The sequence below is a fragment of the Schistocerca serialis genome, chromosome 7, assembly GCF_023864345.2.
Source record: "Schistocerca serialis cubense isolate TAMUIC-IGC-003099 chromosome 7, iqSchSeri2.2, whole genome shotgun sequence".
NCBI classification, from domain to species: Eukaryota; Metazoa; Arthropoda; class Insecta; order Orthoptera; family Acrididae; genus Schistocerca; species Schistocerca serialis.
In genome coordinates, this window is record NC_064644.1 from 392,149,223 (window position 1) to 392,169,686 (window position 20,464).

The 20,464-nt window shown below is 43.4% G+C and overlaps 1 protein-coding gene across 1 annotated transcript in view; it reads left to right on the forward strand.

Annotated features, from left to right (window-relative positions):
• Window positions 1–13,897, forward strand: part of LOC126413121 (putative methyltransferase NSUN7) — a gene marked incomplete at its 3' end in the record, with an annotated part of 334,534 nt that extends 320,637 nt beyond the window's left edge. The window contains exons 10-11 of the mRNA XM_050083013.1: window positions 3,125–3,238; window positions 13,787–13,897. Coding sequence (XP_049938970.1) covers window positions 3,125–3,238; window positions 13,787–13,897 — 225 coding nt within the window. The remainder of the gene's footprint in view (window positions 1–3,124; window positions 3,239–13,786) is intronic.
• Window positions 13,898–20,464: the final 6,567 nt, after the last annotated feature.

A 20,464-nucleotide genomic window follows, 5' to 3' on the forward strand; every position in this document is an offset into this window, starting at 1 on the left:
ATATTCAAACGCTGAGTACTGCTACGTCAAATCGGGCGCGTAATTTGTCCCAGATTTCTTTAGCATTCTTGCACGTTAAGACGAGTTCTGCAACAGGTTTACTTAGCGCACTTGCTATAAGACTTGCTGCCTTTGCGTCGTCCTTGAGCCATTCCACATACGCTTCTTTTTGTTCACTTGTCGCATCTTGCGGCAACTCTACACGTTCACGTGTACCGTTAATAATATCTTCTAGTCCATATGAACGTAGCGCCATAGAAACATGCCATTTCCATTTGGCCCAGTCGTCAGGTCCTTCAAGCTTATCAATGCTGATCTTATAATCGCCGCTAGCAGTCATGTTTCTTTACAGACATACGCTCATTTCAAATATTGTTTTAATTAAACTGTGTTGTTTGCCTTTACACGTGTACTGGGCCCATAACCTGATGAAAAATATTATTTAAATGCAAGAAAACATTTTATTAGCTTTGTAATTACACCCTGGATACGAAGAAAAACACATTTACTGTAAGAAAAAACACAGAAGTTACACACAAGCCAAGAATAAAGATATTGACAGCAGAGTCATGGAGCAGCACATAAATATAGACGTCAAGGAATTTTTTCTTTTCTTTTAACACTTCCTCCAAAAGAAAAGAAAAAATTCCTTGACGTCTATATTTATGTGCTGCTCCATGACTCTGCTGTCAATATCTTTATTCTTGGCTTGTGTGTAACTTCTGTGTTTTTTCTTACAGTAAATGTGTTTTTTTTCGTATCCAGGGTGTAATTACAAAGCTAATAAAATGTTTTCTTGCCTTTAAATAATATTTTTCATCAGGTGTTTTTCATTTCGGCGGAATCTTCTTACGAAACTTCAGTCAGCAACTTTTTCCTTCAAATGCGAAAATATTTTGTTGACGCCGACTTACACAGGGGGAAACGACCATGATAATGAAAGAACGGAAAACAGAGATCGCACGGAAAGATACAGGTGTTCGTTTCTTCCGCACGCTGTTCGAAATTGGAATAATAGAGAATTATTGCGAAGGTGGTTCGATGAACCCTCTGCCAGGCACTTAAGTGTGATTTGCAGGGTATACATATAGATGTAGGTGTAGATGAATATAGTATGCGTAATTTGCGAGCTGTGAGTAACACTGCCTCAATACATTTACACAGTTTCTGATTGTAATACTGTTAAACCTCTAACGTAAGGTGATACCCCTTCATCAGCAGATTATGACAGTATTTTAAATTTTAAAATACGATCAATAATTATATGAAGGACTGAGAAGAAATTTTTGCTGCCCCTGGAAGTCGTTAGTTAGGTTACCTGCAGCTGTAAGTGGGTTACCGTTTTGGCCATTCGGTGATACAGAGTGGGATGACGATGCAATATCCTGTAGATAATTAACTTTTTCTAGAGGATTTGCTAAAATAATGTTCAGAGTTATTCTCTTACAGTCGGGGGACACTGCGTTCTTCTGTTCAGTTTTCTTTAAAAACTTGGGGGACGTGTTTCTTCGTTTGCATTCAGTTTAAATAATATAAAAAAGTTCCACATACATTGCATATTTTTATAACTATTAGTATGTAGATCAGATTTTTCAGTACAACTGCAGCCAAAGAGTATGATACCTGGAACAGACAAAACAGAACTTTTATACACTTATAGAATCGATTGTCCAAGTTACTATCCAGGTGTAGCCTATTCGAATTTACTAGAAACTCATGGGTCCAGAAATCATAATACTTAGGAAATTTGGACATTCCTGCGATGTTAAAAACTGCCGTATTTCGAAATGCCAAATTAATGTCGGTAGATTCCTCAGTACACATAGATCGACCGTCGCCGCTAGTATCAATACTTTTACGAAGGTCGTATTTTACGTTAGGTTTGGTACATGCTTTGCTCGAGGGACGTGACATCGCAGGACTTCCATCCGCATAGCGAAATAGGGTTGGAAAGGGAGGCATGTTTGAGGCGTTTGCTAACGAGATGCTCTGAGAATCGGACACAGAAGAAGAGCGCGAGCAGTCCACGTGGTACTTCATGTCAGTGCTCTGTGTGCAGCTGGCTCAAACGCCGTAATACTGAGAAATGGATGTTACTGCATGTACAATCGAGGTGTAGCGAGCTCAGTTGAGTGTGAATTGCTACTTCTTATTTTTGGGTCTACGTAGTTGCAAAATCATGCCACTTTCTACTACACTGGATCATTTTGTTTTAATTCAATAACGTGCGCTCCCGCCTGCCCATTGAGTGAGTGACTATGAGCTTTGCTGATACCAGTAATTAGCTCAGTAATATTCCTGTTAGAAGATTTATTTATTAGTAACCAGGAGTCAGTTATTTAGACTTCCTATAACTTAGTCATCCATTTAATCTGACTACTGCGTCTCAACTATCAGTGACTCTGAGTTTCTGTAACTTTTATTATTGTACGACAGTGCAGTGTCGCTGTTGAACTATATAGTTCTAAGCAAAGTTGCTTAGCATGTCCGAAGGAACAGACACTGCATTGACGATCAACAGCCGCATTTTAATTAAAAAATGATTCGCAAATTGTGATTATAGTTCCGCATCACCTGTAGTATATTTCAGAACAAAAGAAAATTTGTCATCAGTCCCCTAGACTTAGAACTACTTAAACCTAACTAACCTAAGGGCATCACACACATCCATACCAGAAGCAGGATTCGAACTTGCGACCGTAGCACCAGCGCGGTTCCGGACTGAAGCACCGAGAACCGCTCGGTCACAGCAGCCGTCTGTTTAACGAGACCTCTTGCGAAAGGAGAAAAGCCGTTTCGTGTCCGGGTCCGACACACATTTTAATTTGCTCTGAAATATTCTACAGCTGTTGCAGAACCATAATCGCAATTTGAGAATCATTTCTTAACTTTTATTATACCTATGTTATAAAATAAAGGATAAACATAAGAAATGCTAATATTTTCCTTTCACGAGACCTTGGCCAGCTTCTCTTTCACGATGCCTGTCAATATGTAACATATAAAACATACAGGAAGAATACTTTATCTAAAAAATGATCCTTTCATCGTACAGAATGGTAGATTCGAAACACAACCCAGTGTTTTGCAAGAAAAAACGAGGATCACTTTTCCTTGCTTTCAGGTGCCACCCTGCGATCTGTTCGAAGTTGGTACACTCCCTGATATGGGCCCCAATGGCGAAGATCACCATAACTTCGAAGAAGAGGGTTGCTATCTGGCCGTCCTCCAGAGAAAGGTAACTCTACTAATTATAACAAGGATACCAAATGGCAGTTTTTTTTTTTTTTTGAAAAGGTTAGTGAAGCATAACGGAACAACGGCGTTTCTTTCATATGTGCTATCTCTCAGATATTGTTAGAACCATATCGAGAGGCTGAGGCGAAGTATCGAACAATGCATCGACGCCATTACGCGCAGTGTTCCTGCATCTTGGTTAAAAAAAATGCCTCTGAGCACTATGGTCCCCTAGAACGTAGAACTACTTAAACCTAACTAACCTAAGGACATCACACACAACCATGACCAAGGCAGGATTCGAACCTGCGACCGTAGCGGTCGCGCGGTTCCAGACTGTAGCCCTAGAACCGCTCGGCCACTCCAGCCGGCTGCATCTTGTTTCAAGTGTTTTTCTTGCGTGTATCCGCGATACGCAGATGTTAATATCTCATAAATAACTAAATATTGGTTAGTTACAGTTAAACTAAATCATTACCATTCTCTTGATTGTTTGCTAAGCACCATTTTTACGTAGTTTAAATATTATTTATATCTATGCAAGAGGCTGTAGCAGATGTAATAACTGGAAGAATGGACTATAAGAAAGCAGCAGCTCAGTTCAACTTTCTTCACACCTCATCAGACTGTTATGCAAAGAAAAAATGTGAAAACAAAGATTGTTGTATCAAAAAAAGCAGTGGCCTATTTAATTATGTTTTTACTTTACAATAAAAGGCTAAATTAGTCGGGTATTTGACTATAATGCAAACAAAAAATATTTAGTCTAACGATTAACGAACTTCAAGAATCAGCCTATGAATTGGCTGTTCGTAACAATTTACCTCACTCAGTTTGGCAACGACAGAAAAGTATGATTGCAGTGGGTAAGAGGATTTTTGCGACTCCATGAAACACTGAGTTTACGGAAATCAGAAGCGACTTCAGTGGCTCGAGCTATGTGTTGTAATAAATCAGCAATTGACAAATTCTTTGATTTGCAGGTTAGTGTTGTCGATGAGAGGAATTTTGTTGAGGCTCGAATATCAGCGAACCCTAGATGTCACTGAAGAATACATGCTCTGAAACGGCGTAGGAAATTGGGGACTTTCACCTCAGCTGAAAGAGGTGATATTGTGACAGTGACGATCTTCTTTCTCACATTTAGTATGTACGTCCTTCCAAGGGAACAGATGAGGCAGGAGTTCCAGACTGGTCTCCCAGCCGGTGCGCTATCAGAGATTCACGACATAGGTGAATAAATAAAATCCAGGTCTTCTCACTCTTGACGAGAATTCTCTCACACAAAAAATTTGGAACTAATCGAGCTAGCAAGAAATAACGGAATTATACTTTTGCGTTTGCCGCTGCCAACCTCTCGCAGAGTCTAGCAGTTGAATACAGCCTATCCGAAACCCCTTAGCAAGTGTTACGAGGATAAAATTCATAAATAGTTAAGACCATATCCCGAAAAAAAAAAACGATCACATTGTTTGAAATTGCTACCTTGCTTGGCAGTATACATTTGCAGTCATCAACAACGTTAAACGCTATCAATGGTTTTCGAAAATCTAGAATATGGACTGTTGAGAGAAATGTCTTTAGAACTGAAGACCGAGCGAGGTGGCGCAGTGGTTAGACACTGGACTCGCATTCGGAAGGACGACGGTTCAATCCCGCGTCCGGCCATCCTGATTTAGGTTTTCCGTGATTTCCCTAAATCACTCCAGGCAAATGCCGGGATGGTTCCTCTGAAAGGATGAGACCGATGACCACGCTGTCTGGTCTCCTTCCCCAAACCAACCAACAACAACAAGAACTGAAGATTTCCTACCATCAGCAACCAATGATAATGAGCTGCAAACTCCAAAGAAAACTTAAGCAGGACCTAACACACCGGAACTGGGACCTCCTCCATAGCTGAAACACCCACATCACACTCATGCAACGTGCCTCCTTATGGAATAGCAATACTTTCAAAATATATGCACATAAAAAAGTTTTGCGTCACCACGGTTCCCAGAACTCATGAAGATAAACGCTGACTGTGTATATTGTATAGCAGACACAGTTCCTTTGACGGTTTAGAGATGCCACTAAACCCGCCCAAAGATGTAAACAACCAGTTCGATCGCGTCCACATTGTTACTTTGTGCCAGGAAGGGATCTCAACAACGATAGTGTCCAGGCGTCTCGGAGTGATCCAAAGCGATGTTGTTTGGACATGGAGGAAAGACAGAGAGACAGGAACTGTCGATGACATGCCTCGTTCAGGCCTCCCAAGGGCTACTATTGCAGTGGGTGACCGCTACCTACGGATTATTAGGAATCCTGACAGCAACGCCACCATGTTGATTAATGCTTTTCGTGCAGCCACAAGACGTCGTGTTACGACTCAAACTGTGCGCATTAGGCTGCATGATGCGCAACTTCACTCCCGACGTCCATGGTGAGGTCCACCTTTGCAACCATGACACCATGCAGAGCGGGACAGATGGGCCCAACAACATGCCTAATGGACCGCTCAGGATCGGCATCACGTTCTCTTCACCGATGAGGATCGCATATGCCTTCAACAAGACAGTCGACGGAGACGTGTTTGGACGCAACCCGCTCAGGCTGAACGCCTTAGACACACTGTCCAGCGAGTGCAGCAAGGTGGAGGTTCCTTGCTGTTTTGGGGTGACATTATGTGGAGCCGACGTACACCGGTGGTTGTAATGGAAGGCGCCGTAACAGCTGTACAATACGTGAATGCCATCCTCCGACCGATAGTACAACCATATCGGCAGCATACTGGCGAGACATTCATGTTCATGGACGACAATTCGCGTCCCCATCGGGGGCATCTTGTGAATTACTTCCTTCAGGCTGAATGGCTGAATGGCTATGAGCACTATGGGACTTAACAGCTGAGGTCATCAGTCCCCTAGAACTTAGAACTACTTAAACCTAACTAACCTAAGGACATCACACACATCCATGCCCGAGGCAGGATTCGAGCCTGCGACCATAGCGGTCACGCGGTTCCAGACTGAAGCGCCTAGAACCGCACGGCCACACCGCCCGGCTACTTCCTTCAGGATAACGACATTGCTCGACTAGAGTGGCCAGCATCTTCTCCAGATATGAACCCTATCGGACATGTCTGGGATAGTTTGAAAAGGGCTGTTTATGGACGACATGACCCACCAATCGCTCTGAGGGATCTACGCCGAATCTCCGTTGAGGAGTAGGACAATCTCGACCAACAGTGCCTTGATGAACTTGTGGATAGTATGCCACGACGAATACAGGCATGAATCAATGCAAGCGGACGTGCTACTGGGTATTAGAAGTACCAGTGTGTACAGCAATCTGGACCACCACCTCTGAAGGTCTCGCTGTTTGGTGGTTCAACATGCAATGTGTGGTTTTCATGAGCAGTGATGTTTATGTTGATCTCTATTCCAATTTTCTGTACAGGTTCCGAAACTATTGGAACTGAGGTGATGCATAATGTTTTTTGATGTGTGTAGTTTCCAAGTATCCCGTCCAGAGAGCATACTACCTGTTTCGAAAATAGCAAAGAACAACAAAAGGGTGTCAATAAATACAGGTAAAATAGTTATTTTGACCTCTTATCCTTACAATAAAAGCAGAGGTTGAAGAAACTAAGAAGAAATCTAAGCCGTATAGCCCTAAGTCCGCAAAAAGGCAGCTTGAATTAGTTCATGTACCAGAAAGAGTCTGAAGAAGAATGCAAGAAGTGTAAAGCTACATCTGCATCGTCAATAACTAAGAAGAGAAGCTCCAAAACATCCTCATTTACGTCTAACGGTAGTGGTCAATTCAAAGAAGCCGATGAATGCCTTTATTGTTTTGATTACTTTGAATAGAGCTGGAGCAAATGTACTGTGTGCATCAAGTCGGCTCGCAATCCACGTGCAGGTGTCGACAGTGAGGACGAGGCTAACCACGTACGCAATTTACGCAAAGCATAAAATTTTATAAGCCATTCACAACTAGATTTTGTACGTGAAATAAATACAGTGTGCTCGGAAATTTCCGTTATAAACGAGTTCGATTTGTAGAGGGGAGTGAGTTCATAATATTTTGAAGAGGAACCAATGTCCGAAAACGTATCCTTCCAATGCTGCAGCTGTTTGAAATCAAGTCGACAGGTAGGTATGCAACACGGTAGTCATAGTGGGGATGGTTATGTCGGATCTGCTGATGTCATTTCATGTCTATCTTACCTCCCTGACGTGGTTCGAGCCTCATTCATGCGTCTGCGAGTGTTAGAGGCGCATGGTTGAAAACACGTTTCCAGAATACACCGACAAGAACTTTCTATGTGGCGAAAGTCACGGTAATGGAATAGTTGGTCGTTGTCTTTATAAAGATATTCCTCCACAAAGTACGACCCATCGCATACCCTTTGCACCACAAGTACACAACGGCTTCGAGAAATGGGTACCTTCACCGTCAGCAGGCGTGACTGTGATACTCCAAGAATACAACGAACATCCGAATTGGAAGAGTGTTTGTGAAAACTAATTAAGTTCTCTTTTTGTTTCTTTGGTTATTAGTGAGTGGAACTGTAAAAACAAGTGTTGTACTGGTTCACGCCAAATAAAGTACTTGTAAAAGTGGTCGCGTTACCAACATGTTACGAAACTGATATAGCACGGAAACGGTACGTTTCCGGACATGGGTTCCTATTCAAAGTGTTACGTACGCACTCCCCTCTACAAAACTTTGTAACGGAGATTTCCGAACACCCTGTTCAAGCTGTTAGATATTTATTTACGACTAATTTTTATATGTGAAATATTATTCCCCATTTCTCAGGTTTTACAATATAATGTGAAATTAGATAATTAAATACTAATAAGGTGTGGTTTTCACGAAATTAATATTATGCAAAGAAGTGAACTAGTTTAATGATTTATTATAATTTGTTGTACCTTGGTATGACTGGTGAAAATTCTGCCACTACGTGGTGTTGAGGACTCAAACATCAGTATCGATAGAACTATGCGGCACGTCGGCAGTTGTCCTTCCTTTAGTGAATTAAAGTGGCTCAGAAACTTAAAAATCGATTTTCTCGAGAATGTCTTAATTCGTGTCGAACTGCTCTTGGAGATTGTGCAAATCGATGTTTGAGTTCTCAACTTTATGTATTATACATATAAAAAAATTACAAAAATCCCATTGTTGTGTGCTCTCTTGTAAGCATTGCTGTAGACACTGGAGAAACAAATTATAATGTTTGGGTTCCATAAACTCATACCTAAACATCTTTGCTTTCATAAGGAATGTTGGAATAAGCAAGACGACTTTACCAATGATCTCCACAGGCAAGACAGCGATGAGAGGTAATGACTGAAATTTAGAGCGCTTGGAGTCATTGTTGTAGCTTCCGTTATGTATAATTGTTTACTCAGTGTTATATAGCACTGCTGAACGGTATTTAATTGGTCATGGACAGTCCTGTCACTAAAGGTCTTTTGCTTCGATTATACCAAAAACTCTCGTTTAAAACTTTTAGCACTGGTTTTGCTCATCAGTCCACACGTATTTCAGTGGTGAAGATTTTACATTGAACAAGTTTCAGTTATTAATAATTTTAATTTTAGAAACAATACTTCTCTAGAAGTGGCGCAGAAGTAAAAAAACTCAGATATGGTTGTCAGGGATTGAAACTTTGGCAGCTGTCGAAAAGCGACCATGCCGTTTTAGTTTTTAATTAAAATTTGTTATTTGCTTTTACACACTCTGAATTCTACATTGTGTTTCAGTTACTATGATACAGATATTAAAGAATAATGGATAAGTGTAAATGTATCAATTCATTATAGGAATCCTGATCCAGAAACGATTCTGTCGAAATTTATCAAAGAAAATGAAAGAACTTAAAATTTTCCTTTGATCTACTGAGGATGATGAAAATTCATATAGAACCGCTGGGCCACTGCGGCCGGCCAGAGAGATAACCACGGTGGTGAAGTGGCGAACTGCAGTCAGAACTCTTTTTTTTTTTCTTTACTGTTATTTCATCCCCCCTCGCCTCATGTGGGTGGAGGAGTGGGCTGCCAGCTGTACAATCAGCCCACTCTTCAGCCAATAGATATTATTCTTTATCTCTGATGCTAAACACAAAACAAGGAGACATATATACCATGAATTTAAACTTGTTTTAAAAGGTGATGTTCATAGGAGACTGTCTTCACGAGTAGTTTAACACCATTGATGAAAGTGTGGACAGACAATACAGTTAAAAACACTCGAAGAACACTAAACACTTAAAAAACACTGAACACGACAGAAGGAGCACTGACCATTAAAAACGGAGCACAGTACAGTCTCACTAAAACTGGAAAAGGACCTTCCCTCGGATGGTGGGTTGTTGATGAAAAGAAATGGTTCAAACGTTCTGAGCACTATGCGACTTAACTTCTAAGGTCATCAGTCCCCTAGAACTTAGAACTACTTAAACCTAACTAACCTAAGGAAATCACACACATCCATGCCCGAGGCAGGATTCGAACCTGCGACCGTAGAGGTCACGTGGTTCCAGACTGAAGCGCCTAGAACCGCACGGCAACACCGGCCGGCGATGAAAAGAAAGGTGGATACGGAGAGAGATAGGAGACGGGTGGGGAAGAGGTCAGAGGACTAGTTAGAGGTGGTGATGAGACAGGGGTGGCTGTGGGCGACAAGGAAAGAGATGTAGCTGGTACTGGAATCTACAAATTTGAAAAGAAAGGGTGGTGGAGGCGTCAGGGAAGAGGAAAAGGGGGTATGGGGAGAAGACTAGGAGGAGCCCTTTGGGGTTGAATAAGGTGGGTTGGATTCAGATTTGGTAGTTAGTTCTCCTATGAACATCACCTTTTAAAACAATTTTAAATTCATGGTAAATATGTCTCCTTGTTTTGTGTTTAGCGTCAGAGATAAAGAATAATATCTATTGGCTGAAGAGTGGGCTGATTGTACCGCTGTCAGCCCATTCCTCCACCCACATGGGGCGAGGGCGGAGGAAATAACAGTGAATGAAAAAAAAAAAAGAGTTCTGACTGCAGTTCGCCACTTCACCACCGTGGATATCTCTCGCAGCCGCAGATGAAACGTCTGAGGAAAGTCTTACATATCGACCACTGCCTGTCAGCCTGGAAATTTTAAGTGAAATTAATACCCACCGTGAAAATCTAAACTGTGGAAAGTGTGGTTACACACCGCCATTGGCTTCAGTATGAAATATTGTCCTAGTCAGTAAAACGTATCCGAAAATCAAACTGCCGGCTGTTGTGGTCGAGCGGTTCTAGGCACTTCAGTCCGGAACCGCGCGACTGCTACGGTCGCAGGTTCGAATCCTGCCTCGGGCATGGATGTCTGTGATGTCCGTAGGTTTAAGTAGTTCTAAGTTCTAGGGGACTGATGACCTCAGATGTTAAGTCCCATAGTGCTCAGAGCCATTCGAAAATCAAACTTTTCGATCAAGTCCTCATCTAATAGGCCTCAAATTTCACCCATGCCCTACATTATTAGGAAAAGCAATATTACTTCAACGGGTTACACGTTACAATTTACTGTACAGCCGTATCTATTAAGGGAAGTGCTCCACCTTATGTCCTCGCGTTTTGGGTGCAATACTGCCCTTGTCTCTGCAGTGAGTTACAAATCCTTTCAAACATCCCCAGAACATCTTGTAAATCTTGAGAAGACTGTACAGTTAACTGCTTATTTCTTCGACCGTATCAAAAAGAGTGCTGCGTTGCGTTGAGCCAATGGGTGGTGCAGTAATGTGTGGCCGATCCTCACTTTTCCGTGAATGTATTTTTCTTGGATGGAGCCTTTTTCACCACAGTCAGAATGGTCAGTAGTTGAGACAGTCCTACATAGCTGTTTGAGAATCGTCAGGCTACAGCTACAAAGAGCAGTAACGTCTTCTAGCACTTGGGATATTGAAATCGTGACCTGTACAATAGAGTAATACAAAAATTGGCGCAAATTCTGTGGTTGGAGAGAGGGAGACAGTTGAAATTTCTTTGGGAGAGGATGTGGAGGGTGTGCTAGTGGAGGGTTGGTGGGATGTGTAGATACAGGCGTGGCAGCACACTGGGATTGGAAAAGAGAGGGGACACAGTAGGGTTGTTGGAGTCGAGTTTGCGGATGGTGTAGTTTATTCGGATGTGTTCAATGTGAGGGAGGAGAGGTTGGAAATTGATGAGCTGGTAAACATTCCTTGTTGTAGAAGATAAGCTGATGCGGAAAGCTAGGCAGAAAGCATGGCGTTCGAGGATCTGGAGGGACTTAAAGCACTTGGGTGGGGCGACCCATGCAACATTTTCATAGCAAACGATGGGGCAGAACTAGGATTTGTATGTGTGGAGGACAGTGTTTGGGTGCAGTCCACATATTTGGCCAGTTAGTAGTTTCAATCTGTTGTGGGCTTTCTGTCAGACGGATGGTAGGTGAGGTTTCCACGTTAGTTGCTGGTGGAAGGTTAGTCAAAGGTATTTTAGTGTGGTAATTAGCTAGACAGCACGGTTGTAAATAGTGGAGCAGCAGTCGTGCAGATGGAAGGTGCCGCTGGTTGGTCCTGTAATTAAATCAAAACTCGTGGGAGTGCCGAATGTATAGGCATTGTAGAAGGCACCACAGTGCTTCACATGACGGCGGCTATGAGACTGTCTGCGGTAGTGCCAACATTCTCGACTGACAGTAATCGATTGTCATTCCGTCGGTGCGAAGTCGACATCCATATTTTATCTATTGACACCTTCCCCTCTTTTCTGTTAAAACTTCACTAATGGCCATTAAAATTGCTATACCAAGAAGAAATGCAGATGGTAAACGTGTATTCATTGGACAAATATATTATACTAGAACTGACATGTGATTACATTTTCACGCAATTTGGGTGCATAGATCCTGAGAAATCAGTACCCAGAACTACCACCTCTGGCCGTAATAACGGCCTTGATATCTCTGGGCATGGAGCCAAACAGAGCTTGGCTGGCGTGTACAAGTACAGCTGCCCATGCAGCTTCAACACGATACCACAGTTCATCAAGAGTAGTGCCTGGCGTATTGTGATAAGCCAGTTGCTTGGCCACCATTGACCAGACGTTTTCAGTTGGTGAGAGATCTGGAGAATGTGCTGGCCAGGGCAGCAGTCGAACATTTTCCGTATCCAGAAAGGCACGTACAGGACCTGCAACATGCGGTCGTGCATTATCCTGCTGAAATGTAGGGTTTCGCAGGGATCGAATGAAGTGTAGAGCCACGGGTCGTAACACATCTGAAATGTAAGGACAATTCAAAGTGCCGTCAGTGCGAACAAGAGGTGACCGAGACATGTAACCAATGGCACCCCATACCATCACGCCGGGTGATACGCCAGTATGGCAATGACGAACACACGCTTCCAATGTGCGTTCAGCGCATTGTCGCCAAACACGGATGCAGCATTGTCGTCAAACATGGATGCGACCATCATGATGCTGTAAAAAGAACATGAATTCATCCGAAAAAATTACGTTTTGCCATTCGTGCACCCAGGTTCGTCGTTGAGTACACCATCGCAGGCGCTCGTGTCTGTGACGCAGCGTCAAGGGTAACTGCAGCCATGGTTTTTTATTTTTTTTATTTTTTTTAAGAGCACTATGGGACTCAACTTCTGAGGTCATCAGTCCCCTAGAACTTAGAACTACTTAAACCTAACTAATCTAAGGACATCACACACATCCATGCCCGCGGCAGCATTCGAACCTGCGACCGTAGGCAGCCATGGTCTCCTAGCTGGTAGTCCATGCTGCTGGGAAAGTCGTCGAACTGTTCGTGCAGATGGTCGTTGTCTCGCAAACGTCCCCATCTGTTGACTCAGGGATAGAGACGTGGCTGCACGATCCGTTAGAGCCATGCGGATAAGATGCCTGTCATCTCGACTGCTAGTGAAACGAGGCCGTTGGGATCCAGCACGGCGTTCCGTATTACCCTACTGAACCCACCGATTCCATGTTCTGCTAACAGTCATTGGATCTCGACCAACGCGAGCAGCAATGTCGCGATACGATAAACCGAAATCGCGATAGGCTGCAATCCAACCCTTATCAAAGTGGGAAACGTGATGGTGCGCATTTCTCCTCCTTACACGAGGCATCACAACAACGTTTCACCAGGCAACGCCGGTCAGCTGCTGTTTGTGTATCAGAAATCGGTTGGAAACTTTCCTCATGTGAGCACGTTGTAGATGTCGCCACCGGCGCCAACCTTGAGTGAATGCTCTGGAAAGCTAATCATTTGCATATCACAGCATCTTTTTCCTGTCGGTAAAATTTCGCGTCTGTAGCACGTCATCTTCTAGGTGTAGCAGTTTTAATGGCCAGTAGTGCATTACGGTTTTATAAATCTCAATAGCCTGTCTCTAGAAGCACGCTTGATAATGGTATGCTTTCGATATGACGCGCGTCTTCGTCAGTCGCTGTGTGCCGTGAAAGTTTGCTAAATGGTCTTGTTAAGACAGTGAGTCCGTGAATACGTACCCGCACAGGGTGTGCAAAGGATGGATGGTGGTTGTGTACAGGAGGTGGTCCGGCTCGACAACAAGTACATGATCGACATAGCGGAGTCGCGCGGGCTGTTCGGCGTTCCGGCGGGCGCCAAGAAGTCGGCGGCCGGGCGGCGACGGCGCGAGCAGGCGGCGGCGTCAGCGGCTGCGTCCGCGGCGGCGGCGTCGCAGGGCAGCAGCGGCAAGAGGCGGCGCAGCTCGGCGGAGCTGGAGCGGCTGGCCAGGCCGACGCGCGCCTCGCTGCTGCGGTCGGCGGTCGGCCTGGAGGGCGACGCGGTCACGTGCCCGCGCATGGAGGCGCACCTGCGCGCCTGGAGGGGCGCGGACGCGCGCCGCTGGTGGCGCGAGGCGGCGCAGCACGTGGCCAGGGGGCAGCCCGGCCCGCTGCGGCTCACCAGGACGCGCCGCAGGGCCACCCGGCCGCCGCTCGCGCTGCCCGTCACCTCGCTGCCCATGTCGCCCGCCGACAGCGGGCCGCAATAGTTCTGCGTCTCTGTACAAGCAATAAAACGTCCGTATCAATATAACGCCGTGTTCTCTCACTTACCAAACACTTGTCCTTTCCACAGCTGCGCTGTGCCTTCTGACATAATCCTGAACAGTTCCACGAGACTCAAGAGGGCCATAGACACGGGTTCACTGGTAGATGCCGTGTTTCTTGACCTCCGCAAGGCGTTCGATACAGTTCCCCACAGTCGTTTAATGAACAAAGTAAGAGCATATGGACTATCACACCAATTTGCGACTGGATTGAAGAGTTCCTAGACAACAGAACGCAGCATGTCATTCTCAATGGAGAGAAGTCTTCCGAAGTAAGAGTGATTTCAGGTGTGCCGCAGGGGAGTGTTGTAGGACCGTTACTATTCACAATATACATAAATGACCTTGTGGATGACATCGGAAGTTCACTGAGGCTTTTTGCAGATGATGCTGTGGTATATCGAGAGGTTGTAACAATGGAAAATTGCAGTGAAATGCAGGAGGATCTGCAGCGAATTGACGCATGGTGCAGGGAATGGTAATTGAATCTCAATGTAGACAAGTGTAATGTGCTGCGAATACATAGAAAAATAGATCCTTATCATTTAGCTACAAAATAGCAGGTCAGCAATTGGAAGCAGTTAATTCCATAAATTATCTGGAAGTACGCATTAGGAGTGATTTAAAATGGAATGATCATATAAAGTTGATCGTCGGTAAATCAGATGCCAGACTGAGATTCATTGGAAGAATGCTAAGGAAATGCAATCCGAAAACAAAGGAAGTAGATTACAGTAGCTTGTTCGCCCACTGCTTGAATACTGCTCAGCTGTGTGGGATCCGTACCAGATAGGATTGATAGAAGAGATAGAGAAGATCCAATGGAGAGCAGCGCGTTTCGTTACAGGATCATTTAGTAATCGCGAAAGCGTTACGGAGATGATAGATAAACTTCAGTGGAAGACTCTGCAGCAGAGGCGCTCAGTAGGTCGGTACGGGCTTTTGTTTCGCATACCTTCACCGAAGAGTCAAGCAGTATATTGCTCCCTCCTACGTATATCTCACGAAGAGACCATGAGGATAAAATCAGAGAGATTAGAGCCCACACAGAAGCATACCGACAGTCCTTCTATCCACGAACAATACGAAACTGGAATAGAAGGGAGAACCGATAGAGGTACTCACGGTACCCTCCGCCACACACCGTCAGGTGGCTTGCGGAATATGATTGTAGATGTAGATGTAGATATTCTGCGATCTGGCAAAGACACTGGACTGCGCAAATCACAATATATCTACATCTACATGGATACTCTGCAAATCACATTTAACGGGGGTAGGACGTCAAACGGGACGACTTGGAGCAGGAGAGGCGCCACAGGATATTTTAATTTCCACTGTCTATTCTTTTACAAGTAAATTCATAAAACTTTGTCAGCATGACCAGGAAGGATTCAGGATTCACGCTCGTAGCAGCGAAGGTTCAAAACCATAACAAAATAATTTTTTTTACATGTGAAATTTCATCATTTTTCACTTACTATTGGCTGCATTTGTTGCTATAGGTACACTTTTCTTCATAAGTGAGAGAGACTGTCCGATGAATTTTGCACAGCATACAAACCATACTTACAGGTGTCTGAAACTCTAGAATCTATTTAATTTATGAAAAAATGAATGAGATGTTACGTTTAAACTTTATGTTTAGAAAAAATCAAATTATGTAGTTAATTATCTCAACTTTTACCACAGTTTTTACTAGATTTGGAAAATTCTAGAGTTTCATACTCCTGTAAGTATGGTTTGTATGCTGTCCAAAATTCATCAAAGAATCTCTCTTACTTGTGAAGAAAAATGTACCAATACCAACAAATGCAGCCAACAGTAAGTGAAAAAATGATGAAATTTCATAGCTAAAAAAAATTATTTTGTTATGTTTTTGCACTTCCACTGCTATGAGTGTGATTTCTGAATCCTTCCTGGTCATGCTGACAAAGTTTTATGAATTTATTTGTAAAAGTATAGACAATAGAAAATAAAATGTCCTGTGGTGCCTCTCCTGCTCCAAGTCGGCCCGCTTGACGTCGTGCCCCCTTTAAGTGCCTGGCAGAGGGTTCACCGAACCACCTTCACAATTTTCTATTATTACAATCTCGTATAGGGCGTACGAGCTCTGATTTCCCTTATTGTATCGTGGTGACCGTTTCGCCCTATGCAGGTCGGTGTCAACAAAAAATTTTCGCATTCGGAGGAGAAAGTTGATGATTGGAATTTCGTGAGACGATTCCGTCGCAACGAAAAACGCCTTTCTTTTAATGATTTCCAGCCCAAATCCTGTATCATTTCTGTGACACTCTCTCCCATATTTCGCGATAATACAAAACGTGCTGCCTTTCTTTGAATTTTTTCCGTGTACTCCGTCAGTCCTACCTGGTAAGGATCCCATACCGCGCAGCAGTATTCTAAAAGAGGACGGACAAGCGTAGTGTAGGCAGTCTCTTTAGTAGGTCTGTTACATTTTCTAAGTGTCCTGCCAATAAAACGCAGCCTTTGGTTAGCCTTCCCCACAACATTTTCTGTATGTTCTTTCCAATTTAACTTGTTCGTGATTGTAATACCTAAGTATTTAGTTGAATTTACGGATTTTAGATTAGACTGATTTATGGTGTAACCGACGTTTAACGAGTTCCTTTTCGCACTCATGTGGATGACCTCACACTTTTCGTTATTTAGGGTCAACTGCCACTTTTCGCACAATTCAGATATTTTTTCTAAATCGTTTTGCAGTTCGTTTTGATCTTCTGATGACTTTATTAGTCGATAAACGACAGCGGCATCCGCAAACAAGCGAAGACGGCTGCTCAGATTGTCTCCCAAGTCGTTTATATAGATTAGGAACAGCACAGGGCCTATAACACTACCTTGGGGAACGCCTGAAATCACTTCTGTTTTACTCGATGACTTATCGTCAATTACTACGAACTGTGACCTCTCTGACTGGAAATCGCAAATCCAGTCATATAACTGAGACGATATTCCATAAGCACGCAATTTCACTACAAGCCGCTTGTGTGGTACAGTGCCAAAAGCCTTCCGGAAATCCAGGATATACGAGGGGCATTCAATAAGTAATGCAACATTTTCGGCTGAAAAAATGCGGAACTCGTTGTGAGACACCGTGGAATATTTCCGTTTCAGCCCCTCTAGTTTCACGAAATTTCGATAGGTGGCGGCGCTATACGCAGCTTTCTAAATGGCGCCTGTAGCGGAGGTGCATTTCAAGCAGAGAGGTATCATTAAGTTTCTTTTAGCCGAAAGCCAGAACATCTTAGATATTCACAGGCACTTGCAGAGTGTCTGTGGAGTCCTGTCCGATCTCCCGCGTTCCGGGCGGCAGTACACAGCTTTGTTTCATGAAATGTCGGAACGTGTGGACACTCTCATTCGAGGTAATCGACGGATCATAATGGAACACCTCGCTGTTCAACTGGACAGCTCTGTTGGTAGTGCTGACACACTCGTCCACCAGTTAGGGTACTCAAAGGTGGGTTCCCACTGAGACGCCTAACAGAAGACCATAAAGAACAACGAAGAACGCAGCGTGCGGAATTGCTTGTGCGTTACTAGGACGTTCGCGATGATTTTTTTGTCGAACATCGTCACAGGCCATGAAACGTGGATTCATCACTTCGAACTGGAAACAAAACGGCAATCCATGTAGTGACATCACACCACCCCTCCGCCGAAGAAGAAGTTCAAAGACCGATCGTCACCCGATAAAGTCATGGTGACAGTTTTCTGAGACTCTGAAGGGGTTATTATGCCTGACGTCGTCGCTCATGGTGCGACTATCAACTCTGACGTGTATTAGCCTACCCTCAGGAAACGACTTCAGCGTGTTCGTCACCACAAAAATGTAACCGAACTTCCTTCTCTATGACAACACAAGACCACTCACAAGTATATTCTTCTTGAAGTCTGATGGTATTTCGGCTGTCTCATGCATCTTGCTCACCAGATGGTAGAGTTTTGTCATGGTTGGCTCTCCGAAGGAACTTACAAAACTTCAATGGACTGTAATTCCTGATCCAGCCAGCAGCTCGGATCCCACACCATCTGTTGGCCCAATGAAGGGTGTACTCCAATACGTGGATGACGGGGAGGTTATTGATGAGCAAGACATTGGCTCCGACGGCGACCAATACATTGGTACCACGCGGGTAAACTGGCCCTCCCAGTAAGACGGCGTAAGGCTGCCGCACTGAACGGAGATTATGCTGAAAAATAGGGTTTTGTAGCCAGAAGAGAGGTGAATAATACGGTGGATATAAATCACGAATAAAACCAATCTCCTTTCAAAAAAAAAGGTTTTGCATTAATTATTGAGCGCCCATCTTACTTTTGAGTAAATTAGAATATAGCTGTGTAATAGGCATTACTGCAAAATGGATCAGTTCGTATCTTTCTGATACAATACGAAGGGTGTCAATAGGAAAGAGTTCTGCATTAAGCTATCAGTCGCCGTCCGACAGCGAAGTAATTGCGTATGGTGTACCACGATGTTCCATCTACATCACTAGTCTGAAATTCACACTTACGTGCCTGGCAGACAGTTCTCCGAACCTCTCTACATTTCCACTCCCGAACAGCGCATTGGAAAAATCTTGCCATACGACCTCCTATTTCCCTTTTTTTATTACGATGATCACTTCTCCCTATGTAGATTGCCAACAGTAAAACGTTTACACATTAAGAAGAGAAACTTCGTAACTGAAATTTCGTGAAAAGATCTCTCTGCAGCGAAAAACCACTTTTTTTTTTTTTTTGACTAGTGCCACCCCAACTCGTTTATCGTATCCGTGACATTCTCCCCCCCCCCCCCTCCCCCTATTTCACGATAATACAAAACAAACTGCACTTCTTTTTCAATGTCCTCCATCAGCCCTCCCTCGTAAGGATTCCATACCACACAGCAGTACGCTATCAGAGAACGAACAAGCGTAGTGAAGGCAGCCCCTTTAGTACACCTGTTGAACCTTCTAAGTGTTCTACCAATAAAACGCGATCTTTGGTTCGCCTTGCCAACAGCATTATAAACGTGATCGTTCGAATTAAGTTGCTCGTAATGGTAATTCCTAGGTATTTAGTTGGTCTGACAGTCTTTAGATTCGAGTGATTTATCATGCAACATAAATTTAACGAATTTATTTTCGTACTCGTATTGATGGCCTTACACTTGTCCTTATTCAGAGATAATTGCCACTTTTCGCATCATACAGATGTTTTGTCTATATCATATTGCAGTTGGTTTTGATCTTCAGATGACTACTAGACATTAAACTACAGCACCACCCGCACACAATTTAAGAGGGCTGGTCAGGTTGTCTCCTAAATCGTTTATTTAGGTTAGGAACAGCAGAGGGCCGTAACACTAACTTTGGGAACGCCAGATATCATTTCTGTTTTATTCGATGATTTTCCGTCGATTACTACGTACTGTGAACTTTTTGAAGGGAAATCACGAATCCAGTCGCATAACTGAAGCGATACTCCATAGGCACGCAATCTGATTAGAAGTCTCTTGTGAAGAACGGCGTCAAAAGCCTTCTGGAATTCCCAAGAACGATATTTTGTCGGCTACTTGTCAATAAATAATTTTTTTCGAGGTGATTAATAATGTTTGAACACAATATAAATTCCAAAATTCTACTGCAAATGAGAACTGAGGAAGGACTTATAGTTGCTTAAGTAAAAATCGGAAAAGATAGAAGTCGGAAGAGAGAAAAGGGCGATTATAATGATGAGATGACTGGCGAAAATCGACGAAGCTTGTGTTGTAGGCTTGTCTTCAACAGGATGATACGTGAGCGTGGAAAGATGATGAATCAGTTTCATGCCTCATAGTTAACTTTACAATAAAATGACACTTATAAATCGGCATCAGACATCGTTCTGACGTAATTAGCTGAAGAGAGATTCGTTTTCTGGAACGTGCTGTGAGCACTTAATGCTGCGACAATGGCGATCGATCCACTGGATCATAGTATTAAGAAGGCCAGCAACGGATATTTGCTGAAAAACATTAAAAATTATTAAATGATAAGAAGGGGTAAATTAAATAACACAGCTGAATAAAGTAAATGTTCATACTATTCCAGTTATCTAAATTATCTAAATTAACATCGTAAGACACAACCTTTTATTACAACCGTT